Source organism: Oryza glaberrima, chromosome 1 (genome assembly GCF_000147395.1).
Source record: "Oryza glaberrima chromosome 1, OglaRS2, whole genome shotgun sequence".
Taxonomy (NCBI): domain Eukaryota; kingdom Viridiplantae; phylum Streptophyta; class Magnoliopsida; order Poales; family Poaceae; genus Oryza; species Oryza glaberrima.
The window spans coordinates 21,749,834-21,773,607 of NC_068326.1; the positions used below are offsets into that span (position 1 = coordinate 21,749,834).

The following is a 23,774-nucleotide window of genomic DNA, read 5'->3' on the forward strand; positions in this document are numbered from 1 at the left end:
CCATATCCATGTAAATATGGATGGCCATATCCTATCCAACCTCGACCACAAACCAAACACACCCTAAATGGGCCTCACCAATACATACCATTATATAATAATAGGTGCAATTAGTTGTGGTGATGGCAGTTTAAAGAGAAGAAAGGGAGAGGTTTATTAAGATTTATAGGATGGGTAGAACTTTGGATTAACCCTAGTGCCTAGAGAATATATCATCAAGGAGTATCACACTAATAGACAATTCAGTAGAAAAATGCTTCATACTTTGATTTAAGGAAGTACATCATCAAGGAGTACCCAATAACACCATGACAATCTATAATAAGAGATCCATTAGTTGTCCACACGTCATTGACTTATTACATGTCAAATAAGTAAAGGGTTCTTATACTTTTACTATAAACTTTTGTATTACAATATAGCAAATCAATAGGCTACGGTAGCCTTGAGACCTAAGAGTAAAGAAAGGCGGAGCAATCATTTACATAGGTAAAGATCACCCCTATTCTATTTGGCAGGAATTGAACTAAACCTATACTACAACTTAAAAGGAATTGAATAAAACCCTTCCTGTCCAAATATGCCCTAAGCGAATATGACGACTAAATCAGTAAGGGTTCGTTCGAACCTCTGGTTAGGTTACGCTAATATGTTTCACGCAAAACGACACAGTCGTCAGCGAATGATTAATTACGTATTAACTATTACAAACTTGAAAATGGATTTTTTTTTCAAGAAACTTCTATATATAAAGTTTTTGCACAAAACACATTAGTTATCAGTTTGGAAAGCGTAACCACGTAGAACGAGAAAGTAGCTCAGTAGAGTAGCTGAATCGAACTTAGCGTAAGCAATTGGTTTTAATTTCAAAATCTATCACTCTTTTTATTCTTCCACGTTAGTAATTAGGAATCATTAGAAATGGACAATTGGTGGGTATGCTTAGCTAAAACATTAAAAAAACATGGATGAAAAATTGTTCACAATAAATTGACAAGTATATATATGTGGTTAGACTCTGGGTGTTGCAGTCAAATTGCTTCTTTCCTTCAAAAGTCTATTACAACAGTGTATAACAGATTAGCCAAGCCAAGCCAATTAATGAGCCATAGGCCTTGTTTTGGAGTTGGAGATTATGAAAATAGACGGTGAGAACCTTGGCAAGTATTGGCACTACCAAATTTGATATTGTAGAATTTGAACTAGCGTGGGCAAAAGTTGGTAGCAAACCAAACATCCATATGATAAAGTTGCCAAAATTTTGGTAGCAAACTTGACTACAATCTAAACAAATCCTACTTCATTTTCTAGATTCTATGGCATCTAGTTATCAGAATCTTTGTGAGAATCTGGTTGTTTGGGAAAATTATACTCGAAGAAGCTTTAGGTGCAAAAAAGCGTCCTAAAACATGGCCTATAGCCAACAGCCTCAAAACTCAACTTAGACCTAGAAAGCATATAGCAAAATATATTTCTTGTTTTTTCAAGAAAAAAATCTACTCAATACGTTCTCCAATAAAAAAAGAAAAGTGCCCATTTGGCCATAAATATGCAGTAGACACCTGAAGCACATCAAGACCATAACTTTTTTTTCTTCCAGCAGAACACACTAGCAATTATAAGTCCACGACAATAATGATGAGTCCACATCAACTACTATGAGTTTGCGCAAGTACCACAACCAACAAATATGGGGCATTCTTAAGGAAACATGTATGATGATTACCAGAGATTCACATGCAGCAACGGAGTCTGAGAGACTGGGACAACCATAAAATGTAAATAGGGTTAGTTCTCAGCACAAACGGTTCAACAATTTGGTTAGCTGCCATTTTGTCCTATGATTATCTGCAGCAAAAAAGACATGTTCCTACAACGAAGTTTGATGAAGGTTGCAACTTAATGTCATTTCCAAAGCTTGACAAGCCTATCATGGCTCACTGAGGCAATCAACCCTGATGCATTTGATGCTGCTAGCGATGGAATCATGCCATCATGAGCATTGTTAATGGTCACGATATTGTTCTCCCTGATGTCCCACAGCTCCAAATACTACAAGATGTTAACCATACAAAAATTTAATTTAAAATATTTTTAAAGTACTATAAATGATTATCTTGAATATGATATATAAGAGAACTTGCCTCGTAACAACCAATCACAAGCAAGTATGGAAATTTTGGGTGGAAGACACAAGAATAAAATTTGTTCCCGCTGCAAATCAACTCATGCACACAATCACCATCATTTCCTGTAGTAAATGACCAAACCTTGATAGAATCTTCACTAACAGAGGCTAGGTAGCCACCCGTAGCATCCCAGCAAACTGAATGGATATTCTTTAAGTGCCCCTGCACATGATCGCAGACCCACATGCTCCAATTGAGTCAAATACCGAATGACATAATTTGAAGTATTGATGTAATGGTGGGAGTTGTGGGTGCACACAATTAAATGCATATATACATTGGTGCAGAAACCAAAAGTTATCACTATTTTTAATTGCAATATCAATATTATGATGTCAAGTTCTAGAATATATATTGTGTTGAACACTTAAGAATGCAATTCCACCTTTTCTTTATGTCTTAAATAATCCAAAAAGCTCTAGCCAACTAATGGAATGATGGTCCAATGTGTAAATGCAAAACGACTTCTACTAAACATAGCTGAACAATGTGTATACTATATTCTGCAACAGTTCTATCGATATGAGAAATTCTCCTAGAAATGCATATGTAAAAAGATATAGGTCAATATCATTGGTTGTCTACCTGTAGATCACTCCTATAAATGTGCAACGTTTCTGCATCTAGTATGGAAATCATCTTTTCTGAGACAACTGCAAGATATTTCCCATGGTGAGGTTGAAATCTCAACTGAATAGCACCTCCCTGTGAAGATATGATAAAAAAGCATTCAGGGCAAGTTTTAGCTTGCAAACAACATATATCAACACTAAGGAAAAGAACAAGAAAAGAAATAGCTGATACATACATTAAATACCCTAACACAGTTCACGCAGCTACCATTATCTATGCTCCAGCAACGCACTTCCCCATCACTGTCACATGAGCAAATGATATCTTCTTTATTTGGGTGAAAATCAAGTGACACAACAGATGTTGAATGACCTATGAAAGTATGGAGAGAATACTCCGGCTGCATAGCATCAAGATAGTAAAATAGTTAGTACATTTGAACACATCGAAGTGACATTACTATAAGAGGGCAATTGACACAAATGAATTACATTGTTAGCATCCCAAACCCGTATGGTTTTGTCAAAGGAAGATGTAGCAAGACGAGTCATGATTGAGCTAAATCGGACATCTGTAATTATCATAGAATGCTCTTCCAATGTAGCTTTAATGTTTAAGTCATCTGTGAACCATAAAACAACCTGAAAAAAAAGATAAGTATAAATATATAGCCTTTTTAGCACCACAAAATCCATTGTTGCTTTTACACACTTTTTTATCATGGCCTCCCGTGGCTAGAAGTTTCCCATCCGACGAGAAATGACAACAATCAACCTTGTTTGTACTTGCACGAGCTTTTGCAACCTCGATAAAACCAAACCCTACAACAAAGAGAACATGTTATGTATTTAGTCTCTGCCAAATAATTCTAGTCAAGCTAAAGAACACATAACTCTAATACTCTATAACACCCTAGTAAAGGCATATCATATATGAGCATTTCAATCCTCTTGAAAGCGAATGAATCCTAAAGCAACACATCCCACACCATCTTTGCTTTCTGAAAACTGAAATCTTATCATGTTTGTTCCACATACTAAGCAATGAATGAGGAAATTGTGCAAATCATTTCAGGACCTTTTTTTGCTGACTTTGGGTATGCATGCTCGAACAGGGATTGAAATTGCATTACACTCAATAGTTCAAATAGGCATGGAGACCAGTCAGATGTTGCAATGAGATTTGAAGTGAAGAAAAGATCCCTATCAATGCAGATGTTGCTTATTGGAAACATCCTTTAGGATAAATGATCCCTTCAATATGTTTGATCTCACAAGTGGTGAGGTTGTGAAAGTCTTAAGCAAAGAGAAGGGTAATAGTTTTTCAAAAAGACACACATTTCTTCTATAACTCTTTTTAGGGAGGTGCCATATGATACTGCATATGATGGGATGGCATAGATTTTTTTTCTTGATTGTTTTACTATCAAGGTCAATAAAAGTTAAATGTACCCAATCCAATTATGAAATATGATGCTTTGTGATATGTATACTCACTTTCTAAATTTCGGTTATCATCATCATTAAGTCAGGGTGAAATATGGAGATACCTTTACTGGCATCCATGCAATGCCCCATGGTCTCCTGAGGATCCATGTCTTCCTGAGATAAAAAAGATTCTACATTTTCATCCAAGGAGCCATCTTCCTGCAACTGGTCTACATCACCCTGGAATTGAGAGATTTTTCATCTTACTTACCAAGCTATGTGCTAGTGGCACTTTAAAATAGAGTGGTATATAAATACCGGTGGATTTGCTGGAGAGATCAAGCTTTTGGTGTCATCATAGCCAAACATAGACAACGATTTTGATTTACCGCCATTATACTTCAGTTGTGGCATGGACATTGCATCTCCTGGAGTGTGAGTGAAAGGTATTGAAGGTGCAGAACTTGAAGACGACCCAACATTGTTTGATGTTCCTGAGCTATTAGCTCTTCCAGAGGATGAGACAATTTTCTTTCTCTTCTTTGATGCCTGAACAACGAGGGACACATTGTAAACATGCAATTTGCCAATCTAAATATATTGGAAGGCAATCGTAAATATGTCTTGTTTCATGAGACTAATAGGGGCAGAACCCTAGTGGATACAACGTACTATAGTATATATAAATATATAAAATAATACAATACAAGAATATTATATTAGTAACAATACAATCCTACAAGGCTTAAGAAATCGATACAACTCCAAGTATTTCCCAGAAATGATTAAAACAATTAGTAGTAGCGAAAAGATATAGTATGAAGACATGGAACAGTAAAGTTCCATCGGAATAGACTAGAAAAAAAAATCATATTTGGGGGTATAGAAGGGGTTGAGCAAAAACTTGGAGGCAAATAACGAATTTTCTCAGTAGACAATGAGAGTAATGCTTCAACAAACAGAAACATTGCATACTGTAGTGTAAATGTAGTCTATATGATCTATGATATAGAGTTTATGTAGCTTTATAAACAATAAATCATATTTTTATTATAACATCATACTCGGTTAACTAATCCAAAAGAATTTGGTATGCTCCCATCTAGCATACTTCCGACGCTTTGAGCCTGTTGATGGTGAAGCTGATTCAAGCTTTGAGCCTGCTGATGGGAGATTGTAGACTGTTGAAGCTGTTGCTGCTGGCTATGACCCTGTTGTTGCAACTGTTGTAAATGAGCAATTTTCTACTATAGAGAAACATAAGAGAGTAGTTGATAAACAAATGGAAAGAATTCTTGTCCAAAGCAAGTATTTCTGACAGGTGTATTATAAAACACTCTAAAGACAAATCCCTATAATGTCCTTCTCATACTGCACTATCAGCATATCTTATTGTAAAATATCTTTGAGATAATTTATTCTATGCCATTGACAACGCTTGGATTCTATAATATGTCACTAACAAAGCTCAGTTCTATAATAAACCATCAAACAACAGTTAGTTAAACCATCAATCAATCGTTTTCTTCCTCATATGCCATCATTGCTAGTAAACTATTAGTTAAACTTCGTTAAAGATGAGAAAATGTCCATTTTACCCCTATGTTATTATGCGTAGTCATGAATTTTATTGGTCATGACCCACTACTTTTTCTTAATGATGAAAAATATAAATCGCTTGTCTTTTTATCATCCAAGATTATTCAATGCGACATGTCATTATGCAAAATCTCAATTTTATCCAAGGGCTAAATGGCCATTTTTTGCTCCCTATTGGAGTTTGACTAACAGTCAACTAACAATGATGACATATAAGGAATAAAATGAGTTGTTCAATGGTATATTGTAGAACTGAGCTTTGTTGGTGGCATATTATAGAACATGCGCTTTTTTCGATGGCATAGAATGAATTGACTCGATATCTTTAGTTGCTTTAGCAGGAAAGCATTCTGCTTAATAAATAAGCTATGCAAAGCACCAGGGAAGCTTCTAGGGTACAATTGTGAGAATAAATTAAGTACATTTAGAATAAAAATTTCAGGGTCAAATGAAAATGATTAAAAAAAGTATAGAAAATTGTTTGAAATATGTTATATAGGGAAATGTTGGTAACAAGTAAAATTGTCTTCAATAAAAAAACTACAAATAAATATGTTCAACTTTTAATCAGATCAGACAGAAGTGCCATTTGGATAGGACATGCCACACCTCTAAGCAAATTGGTTATGCAACATTTAGAAAGTAAGAAACTAATAGCATCAAAGTTATTATTGGAAATGTAACTAGTACATAAATTTCCAGAATTAGGAGTATCAGCAGAAAACTAGCATTTCCAAGGTAGGAAGTCATAGAACATACCGCTATTAACATATCTATCTTATTACGTGATCCACCAATTTGGTCAGGGGAACCAATATTTGGAATAATATGACCACTATTATTATTAATCTGTCCATCTAGATGAATGGCCATATTTTTGTTGTTATGAAGCATCCATAATCTTCTAGTCTCTACATCATTAGCTGGAAGGGAAGCCATGTTTTGATGGGTTTGCAGCAAAAGTTGTTGTTGTGGAGTTAGAAACTGGAGTTGTTGAAATTGTTGGGGTGATTGTAGGAACGGCTTCTGCTGCAAAATTCCAGAACGATGTTGATCAAGCCTTATGAGCAATGATAATAGAAAGATGTATATGTTAAAAAAAGTTGCAAGCTTCTAGAATATAATAATGTGTAAATGTCATGTTTTGCACTATACGAAAAAACTACATCTGTATTTGGTGTTTTTTTTAAATTTCTAACGACACCATGCTTCTTTTTATTTACATAAACATAGTGCTCTTTTAACACCCCAAAAATCATAATGTACACCAACTAGAGAAAAGGAACAACAAATGGTGACTAGATGTGGGATATGAAATGTGCATTGGCATCTTGAGTAGGACAAACAATCACAAGACTCTCAATCACATTTTGGCTTGTGAAGCGGAGGGATCTAGTAACCTGACCAGGCTGATGAATCTCCTAATTTTATTATTGGTTTGCTCTTAGACGATATAACTTTATTTGCAAACAATAAAGTGTGCTATGATGGTTTTCCTTAAAAGAAAACCAATCAAAGGGTTTTCTCAAGTAATACAACAAAAACGCACATAGAAACATTGGCAATTTCTTTCATGATGACGAGGCAGGGCTACCACCCATGTCATTGTACTAAACAAAATTCCAATGAATTTTGTGTGAATTGCTAGGTAGAGTTTTATTGGCACAAACATTTCTAGCCATTGTTGTCGGTAGTTTTTAATTAGCTGTCAACAAAATATCAGTACTCGACAAGTCCCTAGCCCCTCCAATATAGCAAGCTATCACAAGAATAGAATTTTCAGATGCAAGTATAATATGAACAACGAGCATATGCCGTAGAAAATGAAAATAGCTGACATGAAACAATTAGGGGCTTCCTATCATAAGTAGAGGGTTTTTACTTGGAATTCCATAAACATAGAACGCTAATTAATGCATACATATTTTTATTAAATACCCATGTTTTTTGCAATATGTAATTTCCTAAAATAAATGTCTCCAACGTCTCCTAGAGAAAAGAAAATACACTTAAACCAAATCCAAGATAATAGCTGGCTCTAAAGCTTACCATGAGTGGCCAACCTTTCAACATAAAATTTCTTCCACCGTGATTAGATCCTATTAAAATGATATCTCAATTTAGCTTCAAAAACTAACCAATAAAATTATGCAATTTTGCATACCAATAACAATCGCCTGAAGAATTCAACATGAATCAAAACTCATGTAATTTTTTAGACTAAAAAGCGGTACGAGTTTTGAACTAAAAAGGAAAGTGAAAGTTGAAACATGAATTATTTACTAGGCAAGGTAGAACAGTAATTCAAGGGTTCAAGCTAGATGAAAATTACCTTGTAGACCAAGTAATGATCCCTCAGAAATAACATCTCTATTTGTCAAAATTGGATTGATCCTAGTTTTGATATTCTGCCAAGAATATATATATAATGATAAGATGAAATTGGTAATAATCTTTTTTCTTATGTTATTTTGTATTTGGTATGGTGAGAGGTGATAAGTAGTATACAATTCAAATTAACCTGTTCTAGAATAGGAAGTCGCGGACTTCTTGCCTGAACTTGTTGCAGAGTACTTGATAAGTCACCAATACCTCCAGGCAAAATTGGCCTGAAAGGTATGTGTCAATACTATGTGAAAGCACATGTACAACAAGTTGCTAGTTGCTACATGCGTCGAACATCCAACAAGTCAACAAGTAATCCTTGCTGGTATGGTTATTAACTTCATTTCTGAATGGCTTAACCATGATTCATGTATCATGGCAGGTCTGGATAAGCTATGAACTTACACTATTAAGAATAAAGCTACATAGCTTACACGCCATAATAATATTATAAGTGTACACGCAATGCAATACCCAATAAAATAATATAGTGTTCCTAATGTCAAAATTCTAACTATGTGCATACATATACAAAATGAAATTACTAGGTGCAAACAAATGTATATCATAGCAAATTACATGCATGATTAAGATAATAATTTTCTAACAAGAACATAGCATACATTGAAAAAGAATAAAGAATCACAATTACTTTAATTTAGTAGTGTGTTGCATCTACTAAGTTCTAGTGATCTTTGCAAGTAAACTTTGCTAATGTTAGTACAACAAAAAAAAAGTGCAAGAAAATACCCTGAAGATTGTCCACATGTATCTGCTTTCAACAATGATGCTTGGTTTAGATCAAGCACTTGCCCATATTTTTCCCCATATCTTTGTTGCAACTATAAGTTCAGCACAACAACGCAAGATTTAGATCAACCAAAAACGCATTATCTAAGAGGCAGATAGGAGCCTAGGAAGGTTGGACTTGGTGTGATACCTTTATTGATGCCTCATCTAAAGAATCTCTTTGGGAAGGGAGCTTTAACCTCTCTTCATATATTTTTACTGCCATAGCATTTGCAGTAGCGGGGTTATGTCGCATTAAAAGATCATTTCCAGAAAATCCACTTGTGATACCATTAAGAAGATGACAACCATCTCTATGCAGTTGTTGTTGTTGTTGTGCAGCTCTTTGTAATAACATTTGTTGCATTTGTATTTGTTGATGCTGATGTTGTTGATGATGATATTGTTGTTGCTGTTGTTTTTTATGCTCTGCTTTTGCTTGTTGAGTCTGAAAGATTTTAGCAAAGTACAATTTAATTAGCATTATCTATTCATGTGAAAATGCATCATATTCCAAATGCAAGTCATTTTACACTCGTTCACGAGAATTAAGGAGGTGATACAATGATTTTCTTGTCCTGCAGAAACTACACATGGAAAAAGATACTTCATTTATTGCGAAAGTAACATTATTCAAATAGTAAGCTTATTTACCTGCAAAGACCCATTAGTTGTAGTAAATATCCTAAAATATCACGTCAAGGCGGTTCAGCCATGACCAAGCCAGACTACTCTTCGTAACACCATACTCATGACTCTAATTCACATCAAGGCAACATGAAACAAGCTACGGTTTATCACAATAAGGTACTAGGTTTTCCAATGCATCATGTAGCTCAGACATAACAGAAGCCCATTACATGTGCAGTGCCTGTGTAGGTGGTGCACAAGGGAGTAGGCAAAGGCTCCCATTAGGCATGCTACAAAATGGGTGATAGGTGCTCCATTTTTTCTTTGTTTATTGTTCTGCAATTTTTTTATGCACTTGGGCATTGCTTTATTATTTAATTCAATCCAAAACTACGCATCATCAAGTATGCAACTCAACTATAAAGTTCATAGACTACACTTAGCACAAGATGAAATACATGTGACAAATTTGAAAGAGGTTATCAACAGGCTAAACTAGAGCTAACAAATAAAAGACAAACAATTAGCAATCCAAATAGGCTTCACTGGAAAAATGTTTGATGTTTTAACTATCATGCCACATTATGAAGTAGATAAAATTGAGTTTTTAATGGTTCAACTATCTACATTATACATGGTTTATGAAGGCAACAAAGAATTTTCTATGTTGTGATGTAGCAGAAAAGGAAGAATGAAAGGCCCTAATTAGTAGCATTTGTCATAGATGGAAATTATAATAATAAAAGGATAAATAAAAGCACAGATACACACCTCAATATATGACGTTGCAACATCAGAATGTTCCCGATCTATTTGTGCTATGAATATATCCCAAAATATTGACCACCACTCAAAAAGAAAGCCACCAGGAGCATCAATTGCTGTATGAAAGTTAATTCAAGGAAGTAAGCAATATCATTAAAATTGTGGCAAACACAAGCCAAATTAAATAACTCCATAGCAACTTCCAATCACTAATTAAGTCAAAAAAAAAACTTCGAATCACTAAAATTCGGTGGCAAACACAAGCCAAATAAAATAGCTCCATGGCAACTTTCTAGGTGATTCTCCATAAAAAGAATCAGGGAGATGCATACCAACTGGATCCATTGAGACATTTCCTTCTGATTGGAAGGCTTTTGCTGTTGTCTGTAAATTTCTCTTGACAAAATAGTCATATATGTAAATGTCCAGCCTGTTTTGTTAGACACTCAATAAATTAGTCCTTCCAAGGATGGATTCTGAAACAGATAAATTTTAACTTATCATACAATAATGTTGTAAACAAAAAGGATGTAGAAAGATACAGGATAGTACACATTGTATACTTTTTTCATCTTTGATATTTCTTAGAAATGAAAATGTTAAATAATAGTAGAAAGCAACCATGTTTTGTTCTAGTGTTTCTGGAACTGGGATTTCTCTCGAATATTAGAAAGGTGCATTAACACACTATGTTATGTACGCTTCCACAAGATATTATAGAAATCACCAAGCCTGTTAAATGATAGCCCAAAACAAAACAAGCTTTGGCTCATCCATTTATTACAAAGTCCAGACTTTACAAAAATACCCATTAACAATAACAGTTCTCTCAAATTCCGTATTGCAACTAGAATGCTAAAAAAACTAGCCATTTCTACATTCACAACTAAAAGAAGACCTGAATCCCAGTAAAATAGTATAAACTTGGAACAACAACTTGACAGGCGAGTATGATCTAGTAGTACAAGAACTTGAGAATTGAACATCTAAGTGCATCAACTTGGCAAGTGGGTACGTTCTAGTAAAAGAAACTTGACAATTTAGCATTTTAGTGCAACAATTTGGCTAGATGTGTGTTGTTTTAGTTCAGAAATGCTAGATGAGTTTTTTCATGATGTTTATATGCCATCATATACCAGTTATGCAGATATTACCTTACAATCTTGCATTTAATCTATAAGAATTATGTTACTCATTCAATTTGCACCACTAGTTTGGATTTGTTTCTTCACCTTCTACAATTTAAACCAAAATACAAAATTTTCTAAACAATACAATTTAATTGACTTTTAATTACTAGAATGACAGCATATTAAATATGCTATATAAAACTATGTTATATATTGAGAAAATATATACTTGGAAATTGAACGTGTATAGCAAAACGATGCTAATTAAAAAAATCAAGTTAATGCGCTAACATGCTCACTTCTTAAGTAATGGTACAACCATTGCACATACATTCCAAGTTGGTACTCCCTCCGTCCCGTAAAAAAAAACTAACCTAGTACTGGATATGACACATCCTAGTCCTACGAATCTAGGCATACCTTTGTCCAGATTCATTGTACTAGAATGTGTCATATCCCGTCCTAGATTCGTTTTTTTCGGGATGGAGCAAGTACACCCGTATGGTTACTTCTTAAGTTATACCCACTTGTAAAGTTGATGTATCGTGAATACAATTTACTCCCAACTAAAATAACCAAGACAAAATTGTACTAGATATTTTTAGATATTGAGACCCCTCTCAGTCATAAACAAGGCATATATTATTCCTTGTATGACCCGCTTTACAAGCAATACTTAGGATTCACCTATTGTCACAAACAACATTTTCTGGAGACAAGAGGAAATCTACCCCGCTCCCTGGTCCATTACTTTGTTTTCTTCAGGCATTCCAGACCTAGACCCCAGATGGTTATGCTTTAAATCATTTTCACAAGCCAAACAAACTATTGAAAACCATCCAAAACAACAAAGTGGGGTTTCCCTGAAACCCCAGCTCCCAAACTCACGTCTACTATCCTCCTACTCGTGAGACATACAAGATTGAACCTCCAAACATAGCTACCATCCCGCCGTCCCGGTATTGCTAAAAAAAACGGAAAACACTCAAATTGATCTAACGCCAGCCAAACACCACCTAGGAAGTAAGATGCATAACAACTATTTTTCCATCTCAACCAGTTAGCTATCATTTAATTTCTCCATTTATTTTCTTATCTTAATCAATCACAACCATTTATAATCTTAATTTGTGCCAAAACTTAAAAAAATACATATATTTTGGAAATGGGGGAAGAAAAACTAATGAAAAAATGGACAGAAATCATGAAAAATGCATGATGCATGTCCATCATAATCATATAGTACTTCAACATTAGTAACTCAAGATGATTTTTCTTGTGTTCTCTTTCATATGTAAGGAGATTGTTGTGTGCGAGGGTAAAAGATTGGATAGTACGAGACAGGTCAATTCTCAAAGTGAATCGGATTGAAATATAACAAGGCTTTCTAGATCTAAAAGAGGGGCATGTTAGAACAAACGGATCTACTAAGAATTTTTTGATAGAAAATCAATGAAGAAATCTCACATGTTTTGGGCCATATTATCTGAATACAGAACCATGCTCCACGCTTCCGTTTCTCCAACTCCAACGGCCTCCGAGGGTGAGGATGTGATTGTAGCTTTTAGAGTTTAGGGAGGTATTAGAATGAGGAAGCGAGCTTAGAGGGAGATTAGTCCAACCTTGGGTGGTGGCGATGAGAGGTTTGCGGTGGCAGAGGGAGGTGGTGGCCCTTGCCGGCGTTGAAAAGAAGTTTAGGGATGGCACACGGAGGGGGATTGCGGCGACACGGGTGGTGGAACCGCGGCGGTGGCTAGGATTGGTTAGGGTTCGATGGGATGGGTAGGGTGAGTTATATAGTAAAGAGGTCGATGGCTATTAAGCGTTGGATCAAAATCGAGTGTCTGGAAATTTTAACTAGCTATGCGGGTAGAAATATGTCAATTGTTGCATATTTATTACCTAGAATAAATATTTTTAATAAAATAATTGAAGTTCTTATATGTTTTGTGACTTGTGCGATTCTTCTTCTCTAACGAGCTTGCCAAATTAATGTGCCCTTCTGTGATATGCATGAATTTTGTAGAATATAAATTTTATAGGATTTAGTTCGATTCCCACAAACTTCCTCAATTCCAAAGAAGGCTAAGGTTAGTGTAGGCATAGGGGAGGGAACAATTAAGATTCAATGGACCTTGGCTATAATGCAAATGAGAATGTTGGTGGACATAGATGTCATGATGAGATAGTAAGAATAGAGCAATATTAGATGGTGGTGCGTGCTCAATCAACGGTAACATTGCCACAAAAGGGAAAGGATGTACATGGAGGCAAGGAAAGCTAAGCGGAGGAGATGGGGATGGACAGTGTCAATGCTTGATGTCCTAATTAGGGAGGCGCCTAAGAGAGGAAGAGGATAGGAGTGAGTTAGGTTATAATGAGGGAAGCTGAGCTTATATGGAAGTGGAGGGATAATCTAGATTGGACATTTTCTATGTGATTGTTATGGATTTGATTGATTTGTCATTTCCCCCAAAATCACATGGCCATTTCTTCATTTTTAGTACACACATCCCTTTTACCATTCTATTTGAAGAAAATATATAAAAGCACGGGTAGGGATATAGTTCCTTTCATTGCTCGTTGACATTTCTATATGCTACCTTACAGATGCATTGATGATTACTCAACCATTCCTTTCATATATCATTCTATTCAGGTGGGTATTTTCGTTTCCTTCTCTATTGATTTTACATCCTTCTTTATTCTTATATCTAGTTATTAGCAATTTACTAAGTACTATTAGGTATATTGAAAGCCTGCACCTACTCTACAAGCTAAAAAATGTGCATCAACCTTGTAAATGCGCACCTACAAGCTAAAAGAGTATCCGAGTATATAAAGACCTAGAATTTGCTAACATCCTAATCAAAATAGCGTATGCCATGAAGAGGGATACCAAACATGTACAATTAGATTTACACGCTTAGAGACGGTCACCAGAAATTTGATCTATTTTACAATGCAGTTGGAATGTCAGTACACATTCGCCCATACTTCAAATTCTGAGGAACACAACTCTACAAAATTGACAAAATACCCTTGCTAGACAAGAAATCAATTGCGTTAAGTACGTGGTGATCAAGTAATCGGTTGATGATGGTATTAAAGTGGTGTACTCCACATAGGGTGGATAACAAGCTAGCTCGGCTCGGCTCGTTATCCTAATGAGCTAGAATCCCAGCTCGGCTCGACTCGGATAGCAGCTCGAGCTAGCTCGTTTAGCTCGCAAGCCACCTATGACCAACGCAATGCACTTCAAAGAACGATATCAAATATATCAAAGATAACAATAGCTGCAAACTATAATTTCTGCAATTGAAGAATAAGAAATCAAGCAACCTGCTAATCACAAAGTCTTGGCATAAAATTTTTGTACCCATCAATTGGGAATATTTCATCCATCAACACACCTGAGCCTTAGCAAATCTGGAAGTATTGGTACATCGGAACCAACCAAAAGACAACAAACATCCTACTGAGTCCCCCCCCCCCCAAAAAAAAAAAAAACCAACAAGGCAGATTGACTTGCCGAACCACCGACATTGACGAGGACGGCAGGCTTGAGCTTTTCCTTCTTGATTTGTATCTTGGTGACGTGGTGACGCCAGCATGGTCTGAGCACAACTGCTTCCTCCTACTTCTCGTTCGTTCCTCCACAATGAAGCAGAGAAGGAGCCATGGTCCGCCTCGGATTGGGATTTGGGGGTGGCAACGTCGCGCGACGTCACTAGCTCGCTACCCACTGGAGGGCAAGAGGGCTGGTAGCGATGGGCATGGTCGATGATGACTGGTGGTGATGAGGGTGTGAGGGCGTGATGGCGGGGGTGGTGCTACGGCCGTATTGGAGAGAACTGGCGACGCGGCTGGAAACTGGGTGTGGGGGATCTCTAAGCTAGTTGGCTGTCACTATGGTTCAGTTGGGAATTCGTTGGGCCAGATGGGCCTTGGGCTGCTTGCTTTTGCTTGGCTCGTTTGGCTCACGAGCCAGCTCGAGCTGGCTCATTATGTCTAACGAGCTAAACCTCTAGCTCAGCTCGTTACTAAATCTCAACGAGCTGAGCTGAGTCAGTCATGAGTCGAGCGAGTTAACAAGCCACACGAGTTTTTGGTCCAGCCCTAACTCTACACTATTACTGTTTAAGGTGGTGTTCTTTTCTCCTGAAGATGAAGATTAAGTTTTTTACGCAAAACGAGGTGGTATTGACGTATGATTGATTGAGTTTTAATTATTACAAACTTGAAAAATAGATTAATATGATATTTTAGAGCAACTTTCATATAAAAAGTTTTCACATGAAACGCACCATTTAGCAGTTTGAAAAGCGTGCTATGAAAATCTTAATCTTCATCCAACTCTTATTGGAGAAAAGAACGAGACCTTAAGTATAGGTAAAACTTCCCCATCATGAGAATTATCTCGAAAACAAAGTATGATCGTACTGAATTTTCATTACTCCATGATCTATTGTTGATAACTTTTGCCTTTCTCACTAGTTATACAACCAACTAAAAATAGGATGTGAAATATGTATAAGAGTACGTGTGTCCAACTTTGTGCTAAAAAAAAGAAACTAAATGCCTCATCATTTGTCTTGTTCGTGGAATAAGCCAAACGGCATATTTGCAAACGAAAAATAATTTAATAGGTGTTCTTAACGATCTAAAAGCAAAGGCTGTAAAATAAACTTCGATGAAAAAACCCCCAAAATCAACTCCAAATTTAAAGTTGAAAATTCAAATTTTGGTTGATAAGCATAAGCATAAGCAAAAAAGATGAGGCCCTAACTAAAAATAATCTATCCAAGAGGGAGGGGGGGATCATGTATTCTTATATAGTACTATATAGTTCTATTTCCCCCAACCATAAAAAACCTACTTCTAGCATTATAAGGAGAAAAAGACCAAAATGCCTCACATTGAGAAATAAAATATAATATTGGTGAATGGTTAGGTAAGAATATTGAAAGGATAAAATATCTTGAGTAAGGAGATAGAAGTTTGTGAAATGAGGATTGATAAGGAGATAGAAGTTAGATTTATTTTGAGATAAAATTTCAACTTCCAAGTTAATTTATTTTAGTACTTCGAGTACTGATAGGTGGATTTGGCTATAAACCCACAACTGCTTTTTATTAATACCTTATGGTCTCTGTTTTACGTGCGAATTCACTGAAATATACGACCCAAAATACGAGGTGATAGTAATTAACAATACAAAGTAACATTTATGGTTCTGCCACTGCCATGCAAACTCATCCAATCCACCAAACTACTCCCCTTAGGGTATCTACCACCAAAGCCACACCTAGAGTGTCCTCACTAACTGAGGGCACTCTCTAGGGCACTCATCTCCCATTGGAGGATACCCTAGATGGGCTCCTCAAAATCGGAAGCAACTTATTGGAGATACTCCAACCCACAACGGGTGTCCCAGCCCACGAAGCCCCATGTATATTTTCACTTCCCTACCCCTAGTCCACGATGACCGCACAAATTCTCTCTCTCTTCTCTTTTTCTTCGCCTCGTCTTTCTCCCTCCGCCCCCTGCCGCTCGCCTCTCTCTATCCCTCTCGTCGCCGCCGCTCGCTTCTCTCTCTCTCCCTCCTGTCACTGGCGGCCGCGAGGGCGATGAGGAGGGCCACCTCCCTCCCTCTCTCTCATCGTCGTTCCCATCGCTCGCCGCTATCCGTCTCCACGCAGTGGCTGACAGAGAACCGCGTGGGGGACGCGCTGGTCGACAGCGAATGACGCGAAGGACAGGGTGGCCGACGGTGAGCGACGGTTGGTTGACGGCGCACGAGCTCTGCCGCTTTCTCTCCCTCTCTCTTTCAAAGCATGGGAGCAGGGCGCGGTGGCCGACGACGAGCGAAGGGTGGCTGACGGCACTCTCTCCCGTCGCCGCCCGTCGCATCGCGTCATCACCGTCCTCCCCGGCCTCCTCTACCTCACGCCGTCACTGACCGAGGGCAGCAGATCTGGCCCCATCGTGGGCGGATCTGTGCCCCCCCTCCCCCGGGCCAGATCGGGATGGAGCGGCGTCGGTCGCCGACGATTGGGGGGGCGCCGATAGAGGAGGTCGCGATGGTGGAGGGGCGAGGGGTGGAAAGGGACAAACGAGGGGAGAGGGCGGTGTCTACAGGCTCCTCGCCTAGCGCCGATCGACCCAGCGTGGCTCCTCGCTCGGTCCCCCAGCCGAGGAGCATGTAGAGCCGCGACCCCTATAGAGTAGATGCGCGGCTCTGCTGGGGACGGCTCGAGCAAAAACGTGAATGGGAGTCGGACACCGTGAGCTGAAGCCACGAGCCAAGCTACCCATCGTAGATGGCCTTATTTATATCTAGACTAGATGCGAGAATTGTTATGGCTGTGCAAGAAAGATTTGTCAAAAAAAAAAAGGGATAAAAGGTTCCTTATAGGCTTATTCAGTTGTACTACACAACCAATCGTCCAACGTTATCTGATTATTATTCTTTTTTGTCAAAGCATGTTTGACGTACATCGGATTGACGTGAAGACAAGAATGATGTGGTCTTTGCTTATTTAGTACCCGGTCAAGTCACTCGTCATAATAGCCTCAAAAGACACTGTAACAGCTCATAATTTGCAAGGTAGCCATAAGAAAATATCTCCTCCACTTTGTCCTGAGGTGAAAGAGGAAGAGGAAAAGGCCAGTGAGGAAGTAGAAAAAAAAGGAGAGAAAATTACGTAAAAGCCCTCCGCAACAGGTCCCGAATACTTTGATTCGGTAGGGGTACTAAGGCCATTTTCAACGCGAGGACAGTGGTCTTGTTCTTTTGTCCGATAAGAGTTAGATAAAGAGTAAGATTTTTTTGGCACGTTTTTCAAACAGTTAAATGGTGTATTTCTTGCGAAAACTTTTAATATGAAAGTTGCTCTAAAATATCATATCAATCTATTTTCTAAGTTTATAATAATTAAAACTTAATTAATCATACGTTAATGTAATCTCATTTTAGGTAAAAAGCTTAATCTTCATCATCATTTTTATATTCAGAGAAAAGAACGCCACCAGTGTCCACCACCATCGTACGTTGAACGGGCCTACCAAAATGGAGGCCTAATAAAGGCCCAAGTAAGTATAGGCCCAAATACCCCCATGGGTCGTTAAAAAATGGAGGCCCAATAAATGGTCGAGTTAGTATAAGCCCAGTTAGGCCCACGAGTAGGTGGAACGACCACCTCACGGCCCTTACCCGCCTTATCTTCCACATCCGAGGATTTCTCTCTTTCTTTTTCCAACGCGGCCATGGCGCCGCTCCCTCTCCCCCTCCCGCTTCCCGCCACTCGCCACCATCCCAAACCGCACGAGGCCTCGGCCTCCGCCTCCGCCTCGCTCCACGCCGCGCTCGCCTCGCTCTCCCAGCAGTGCGGGGCGGGAGGCGGAGGCGGGGGCGCCCTCCGCGACGCCTTCGCCCTCGTCGCCCGCGCCGAGCGCGACGCGTGCCCCGCCGCGGTGGTCTCGGTCGGCCCGGAGGCGTACGCGTCCCTCCTGCAGTGCTGCGTCGCGGCGGGGTGCCTCCGCGCGGGGCGGCAGGTGCACGCCGCCGCCGTCAAGCGCGGGCCCCGCTACTGCCGCCACGCCTACATCGGCACCAAGCTCGCCGTGTTCTACGCCCGGTGCGGCGCGCTCGGCGACGCCGAGCGCGCGTTCAGCGCGCTCCCGGCCAAGAACGCCTTCGCGTGGGCTGCCGTCATCGGGATGTGGAGCCGCGCCGGGCTGCAGGGCAAGGCCCTCGCCGGGTACGCCGCCATGCTCGAGGCGGGCGTTCCCGCGGACAACTTCGTCGTGCCCAACGTGCTCAAGGCCTGCGCGGGGCTCGGGCTGCTTGGCCCCGGCAGAGCGGTGCACGGTTACGCCTGGAAGGCGGGGGTCGGGAACTGCGTGTACGTGATGAGCAGCCTGGTGGACTTCTATGGAAAATGCGGCGAGGTGGATGATGCGCGGGAGGTGTTCGACGTAATGCCGGAGAGGACAGTGGTGAGCTGGAACTCGATGCTGATGGGGTATATACACAATGGGAGGATTGATGAGGCTGCTGACTTGTTCTATGAGATGAGGGTCGAGGGCGTGCTGCCGACAAGGGTGAGTGTTCTGAGTTTTCTGTCTGCATCCGCGGATCTTGAGGCTCTTGATGGGGGAAAGCAGGGCCATGCAGTTGCAGTATCAAGCGGCCTGGAGATGGATTTGATTCTGGGCAGTTCAATGATCAACTTTTACTGTAAGGTTGGTTTGGTGGAGGCTGCAGAGGTGATATTTGAGCAGATGGTTGAAAGAGATATTGTCACCTGGAATCTGATGATTTCAGGATATTTGCAGGATGGGCAAACTGACAAAGCCCTTACCACATGCCATAGAATGCTGGAGAGTGGCCTGAAGTTTGATTGTGTGACGTTAGCGTCCGTTATCATGGCTTGCGTGAAATCTTACAGAATGGAGGTGGGTGGAGCTGCTCATGCTTACGCAGTGAGAAACAATCTTGAATCAGATAAAACGGTTTTTTGTAGCCTGATAGAATTGTATTCAAGTAGTGGGAGAATCGAACAAATGCACAGAGTATTTGATTCAATTAGACGGAGAGATATAGCCACGTGGAAAGCGATGATCTGTGCTTATGCAGACCATGGAATGGGTTCTGAGGCTCTGAAGCTTTTATATCAAATGCAGCTTGAAGGCACATTTCCAACTGCAGCATGTTGGGATTCAGTACTTTCAGCTTTTATTCGAAATGGACAGTTAGATGATGCCCTAAGCACCTTCTATGAGATGCTTCAAACGAGCACACGCCCCAATCTGCGGACATGGAGTCTGTTAATAAGCGGCTTGTCTCGAAATGGTATGCATCCTGAGGTTATGAATCTATGTTGCAAGATGCAAGAAGTAGAGCCAGCACCTAGTCCAACAATATTTTCTGCAGCACTTCTTGCTGTTAAATCTGCAGCTTCAGTACAGTATGGAAAAGCAATGCACGCATGCATTGTTAAGAAGGGCCTATTATTGTCGAAATCTGTGGTGCAGTCGCTGCTAAACATGTATGGTAGCTTCAATGATAGAGGCACAGTAGAGAGTTTGCTAAGATTTCTTGCTGCTGCACAGTAAATAATTTCAGGGCGTCAAGAATGTGGTGCTAGTAAAATAGGACATACAGGTTTACAGGTTACAGCTGTACATAAATACATGGCGTTTGCACATATGAATTCACATTCATAATACAATTCCTATTTTGAGTGATGGAGTATGGACTAAATCAGAGTGGTCATGAAACAAAGATACGTCATACCAGTTTGATACGAAATAACATCTCTTACATGATTGTATTAACCTTGCAGATACATTACAGAGTATGCATCTATTGTTGGGAGGCATTATTCCTAAAATCAGAAGGTTCTGATAAAAGAACCAATCACCTTAAAGGGCTGAAACCAGCGAGTAAACAGTGTTTCTGTGGCCACATGACTCTCTTTGAGACCTACAGCTAGTCAGCTACAAGTGGTTGAATAATTTCAAGAAAAGCATAACTGTTTGTCACTGTAACGATGAATATGATAACATGCTGACAGATGTGCTGTAGTTCTGTTGTCATCCAATTGTTCGGTTTTGAATTAGGATCGCTACTCTGTGCTGGCCCTTTTTCGGATACTGTCAAAGAACAATGTCCAGATGCTATGGGCAACTTATTATCATTATATAGGTCATTACTTCTTTTCACACTGCAAACAAAAGTGTAACTGTATATTCCTCCTGTAAAGTGTCATCAACTCATTGTACATATCTTTCTGAACAACTATACACAGCACTTTTCCACTCCAGAAATTGCAGAATTATTACTCACTTGAAGTATGAGTTACCACTTCTTTCACACTCCCATGCTAACATCTGGTGCTTGTCTCTTTTCGCAAGCCCTGCATCCGATCTTGATGGGGTGCAGAAGGTTCCAATCAGAAAAACCGGCGTCTTAAAAGAGAGAGAGAGAGAGAGAGGCTGGACCATCGAGCAGCTAGAAGTTGCAGCAGCTGCTGGGCACAGGACTGCTCTTCTTGATGATGAAACTTGCATCTACAGATGATCGAGATTATTCGCCCAAAAGTGGGGGGCGTACTGCATATATGTAGCTCCTGTAACAGCGGGTAGCATTGTCGAGAGATGTGCCGCATTCATGGTGGTGTGTGTGCCCCCGGTTTGCTCCGTTTTGGATCAGAATGTGTGCCCCCTGCACTGGCCCATTTCGGGAAGGCATGCTCGCTGGGAATGTGATGCTGTGGACGCATTAACATGTCGCTGCCGTAGCACAGTAACTTGTGTTTCTCCTTACTGTTGCACTGGAATGGACTCACTGCGAATAATTTGGTTACTTTGATCTTCGTTCGGTTGGGAGGAATTTCGACCCATAGGAATAGAAAAAATGGAGGAATATAAATGCATGCACATATCAATTCATAAAATAAATTCAAGAGGTTTAGATGGAAAATTTACTATGTTTTCTCTAAGCAATTTGTAGGAAAGAAAAAAAAATGTTTTTCTATATTCCTAGAAACCGAATGGCACTCGTAAGAATTAATCCTTTACTTTTCCTCTAAACTGAACAAGCCCTGCCTAGATAGACATTGCACAGCTGACTTCAATTCCTGGCTCGTTTGCAGAACATGAAGAAGGAAACATCACCAAAGACTTTGTCTGTAACGATTGAGAATTCCATGTCGCAATAGTAATAACTGAAACGGTTCATGAGAAATTCTTGCGAAAATCCTGCAAAACTGGCGCATTACATTACATTACAATACATTACAGAACGGGATGTGAGCTTTTCGACCCGAGGAAGAACTGCATCGGTGCCTCCGCCACAGCCCACAGTGGGTGGACTCTGTAAACTGCAAACCGGCCTGACCCGACCCGACCTGACCTGACCTGACCTGACCTGACGGCTGCCGATTAATTAAACAGGTAATTTCCCCCGATTCGCTTAGCTGGATCGTCGTCCTGGCTGTGGACGGCCGGGCAGCAACGGCGACGAGAGGCGGTGGGCGGGGACGACACGGTCCAGCTTTAGGAAGGCAGGCACGTGAGAGGTGGGCACGCGCCGAGGCCAAATCATGGAGCCGAGTGCGAGTGCCAAGGCCCCCGTGTCCTCAGCTCATCACTGCCCAACATCACCATTCAGCGAAGGCCTACAGAAAGAAAACACAGCAAGGCCTCCGTACTACCAAATGACAATATGCATGAGTACGCGAACGATTTTTCTTTTTTCAGATTGAAGGGCTATATACTCCACCGGTTTGCAAAATGCGACGAAAACCGCTAGAATCGATAGGATTCAGTAGGCTTTCGGTGTAATTTGACGAAATTCGAACGAGATTTGCGAATTATGAGCTATATTTTGGTGATTCAACAGGGGGTCATCGCATTCTGACTGACCCATCTGAACCTGTAAAACATTGTACACTCCAGGTTTCCAGAACTTAGCCATCGGTTTGTACGAGCACGGTGCACCTGGGCTCGACGTGTTGTTTGCTGGGGGATAGATGTCGCAGGGCAGATCAGATCTCGCATCCACAATCGTTGATCCGTGTGGTACATGGGCCAACAAGCCACACGAGCTCTCTGTGCGTGTCTGGTACGTACGTCGCGTCGAGGCCGATCGTGCCGTCCATGCGATGCAAGGCTATAGCGCGCGTGAAGGGCACATCTGTGCGACCCCCCCTTGATGAATGATGACGCTGACCGATGAGTGAGGAGGCATATGATCCATTCCCGTTGTGAAAAATGGATCGTTGAGCTAGGGCGATGTAGCTTGCAGACTTCTCTCAAACGATGATACGGAAGACGCACATATACACACACGACTTCCTTGATGAATTGCCGATCGACTACCGTTCATAGATTTCATTGAATTCTGCCAATTCGCGCCTCGTAGATTATAAGGACGGTATCACGATTACCGTGAAAACCGTGAGGTTACTGTAAAATGAAAAAGTTTCAAAATATAAGATTACGGTATGGAGTAACGGCGTGCTATTGCAAACCCTGCTGCTTCGACATCAAACCAATTGACAGGCGAATCCGGTTGGTACTTCCTAGTTCCTACCCTTGTTCTCCACTAATGGAGGTCAGGATGATTTAGACTGAACAGTCACACTGTCTGTCGTGCCGTTTTTCTACCACTGTTCCTTCACTATCACAATACCATGGCTTGTTACCTGTTGGCTTGTTGCTAGTATCTGCAACTCGGCATTGGTAAAAAAAAAAAGAAAAGATGGAACTCAAATGAC

The 23,774-nt window shown here is 40.0% G+C and overlaps 2 protein-coding genes across 2 annotated transcripts; one reads left to right on the forward strand and one right to left on the reverse strand.

The window, feature by feature from the left end:
* Positions 1 to 1,905: 1,905 nt before the first annotated feature.
* LOC127755826 (transcriptional corepressor LEUNIG-like) lies at positions 1,906 to 12,989 on the reverse strand. The gene is made up of 18 exons (XM_052281464.1): positions 12,955 to 12,989; positions 10,690 to 10,787; positions 10,364 to 10,473; positions 9,114 to 9,410; positions 8,924 to 9,015; positions 8,310 to 8,397; positions 8,121 to 8,196; positions 7,838 to 7,887; positions 6,548 to 6,817; positions 5,254 to 5,400; positions 4,508 to 4,738; positions 4,312 to 4,429; positions 3,474 to 3,583; positions 3,254 to 3,403; positions 2,998 to 3,162; positions 2,775 to 2,894; positions 2,145 to 2,351; positions 1,906 to 2,052 (listed from the first exon to the last, which is right to left on the reverse strand). The coding sequence occupies exons 1-18, from the start codon at positions 12,987 to 12,989 to the stop codon at positions 1,906 to 1,908; spliced, it is 2,511 nt and encodes an 836-aa protein (XP_052137424.1).
* A 5,767-nt stretch (positions 12,990 to 18,756) lies between these two features.
* LOC127768418 (pentatricopeptide repeat-containing protein At5g55740, chloroplastic) lies at positions 18,757 to 21,314 on the forward strand. Its single transcript, XM_052294002.1, has one exon. It carries the CDS (start codon positions 18,757 to 18,759, stop codon positions 20,605 to 20,607), a length of 1,851 nt encoding a protein of 616 aa, XP_052149962.1. The 3' UTR covers positions 20,608 to 21,314.
* Positions 21,315 to 23,774: the final 2,460 nt, after the last annotated feature.

Coding starts and splice junctions, on each gene's coding strand:
- LOC127755826 (XM_052281464.1), bottom strand. CDS start 12,989: ATGGTTCTGTATTCAGATAATATGGCCCAAAACAT. Junction 8,398..8,923: donor ACATGTGGACAATCTTCAGG/GTATTTTCTTGC, acceptor CATACCTTTCAG/GCCAATTTTGCCTGGAGGTA. Junction 2,053..2,144: donor TTGTGATTGGTTGTTACGAG/GCAAGTTCTCTT, acceptor AACATCTTGTAG/TATTTGGAGCTGTGGGACAT.
- LOC127768418 (XM_052294002.1), top strand. CDS start 18,757: ATGGCGCCGCTCCCTCTCCCCCTCCCGCTTCCCGCCACTCGCCACCAT.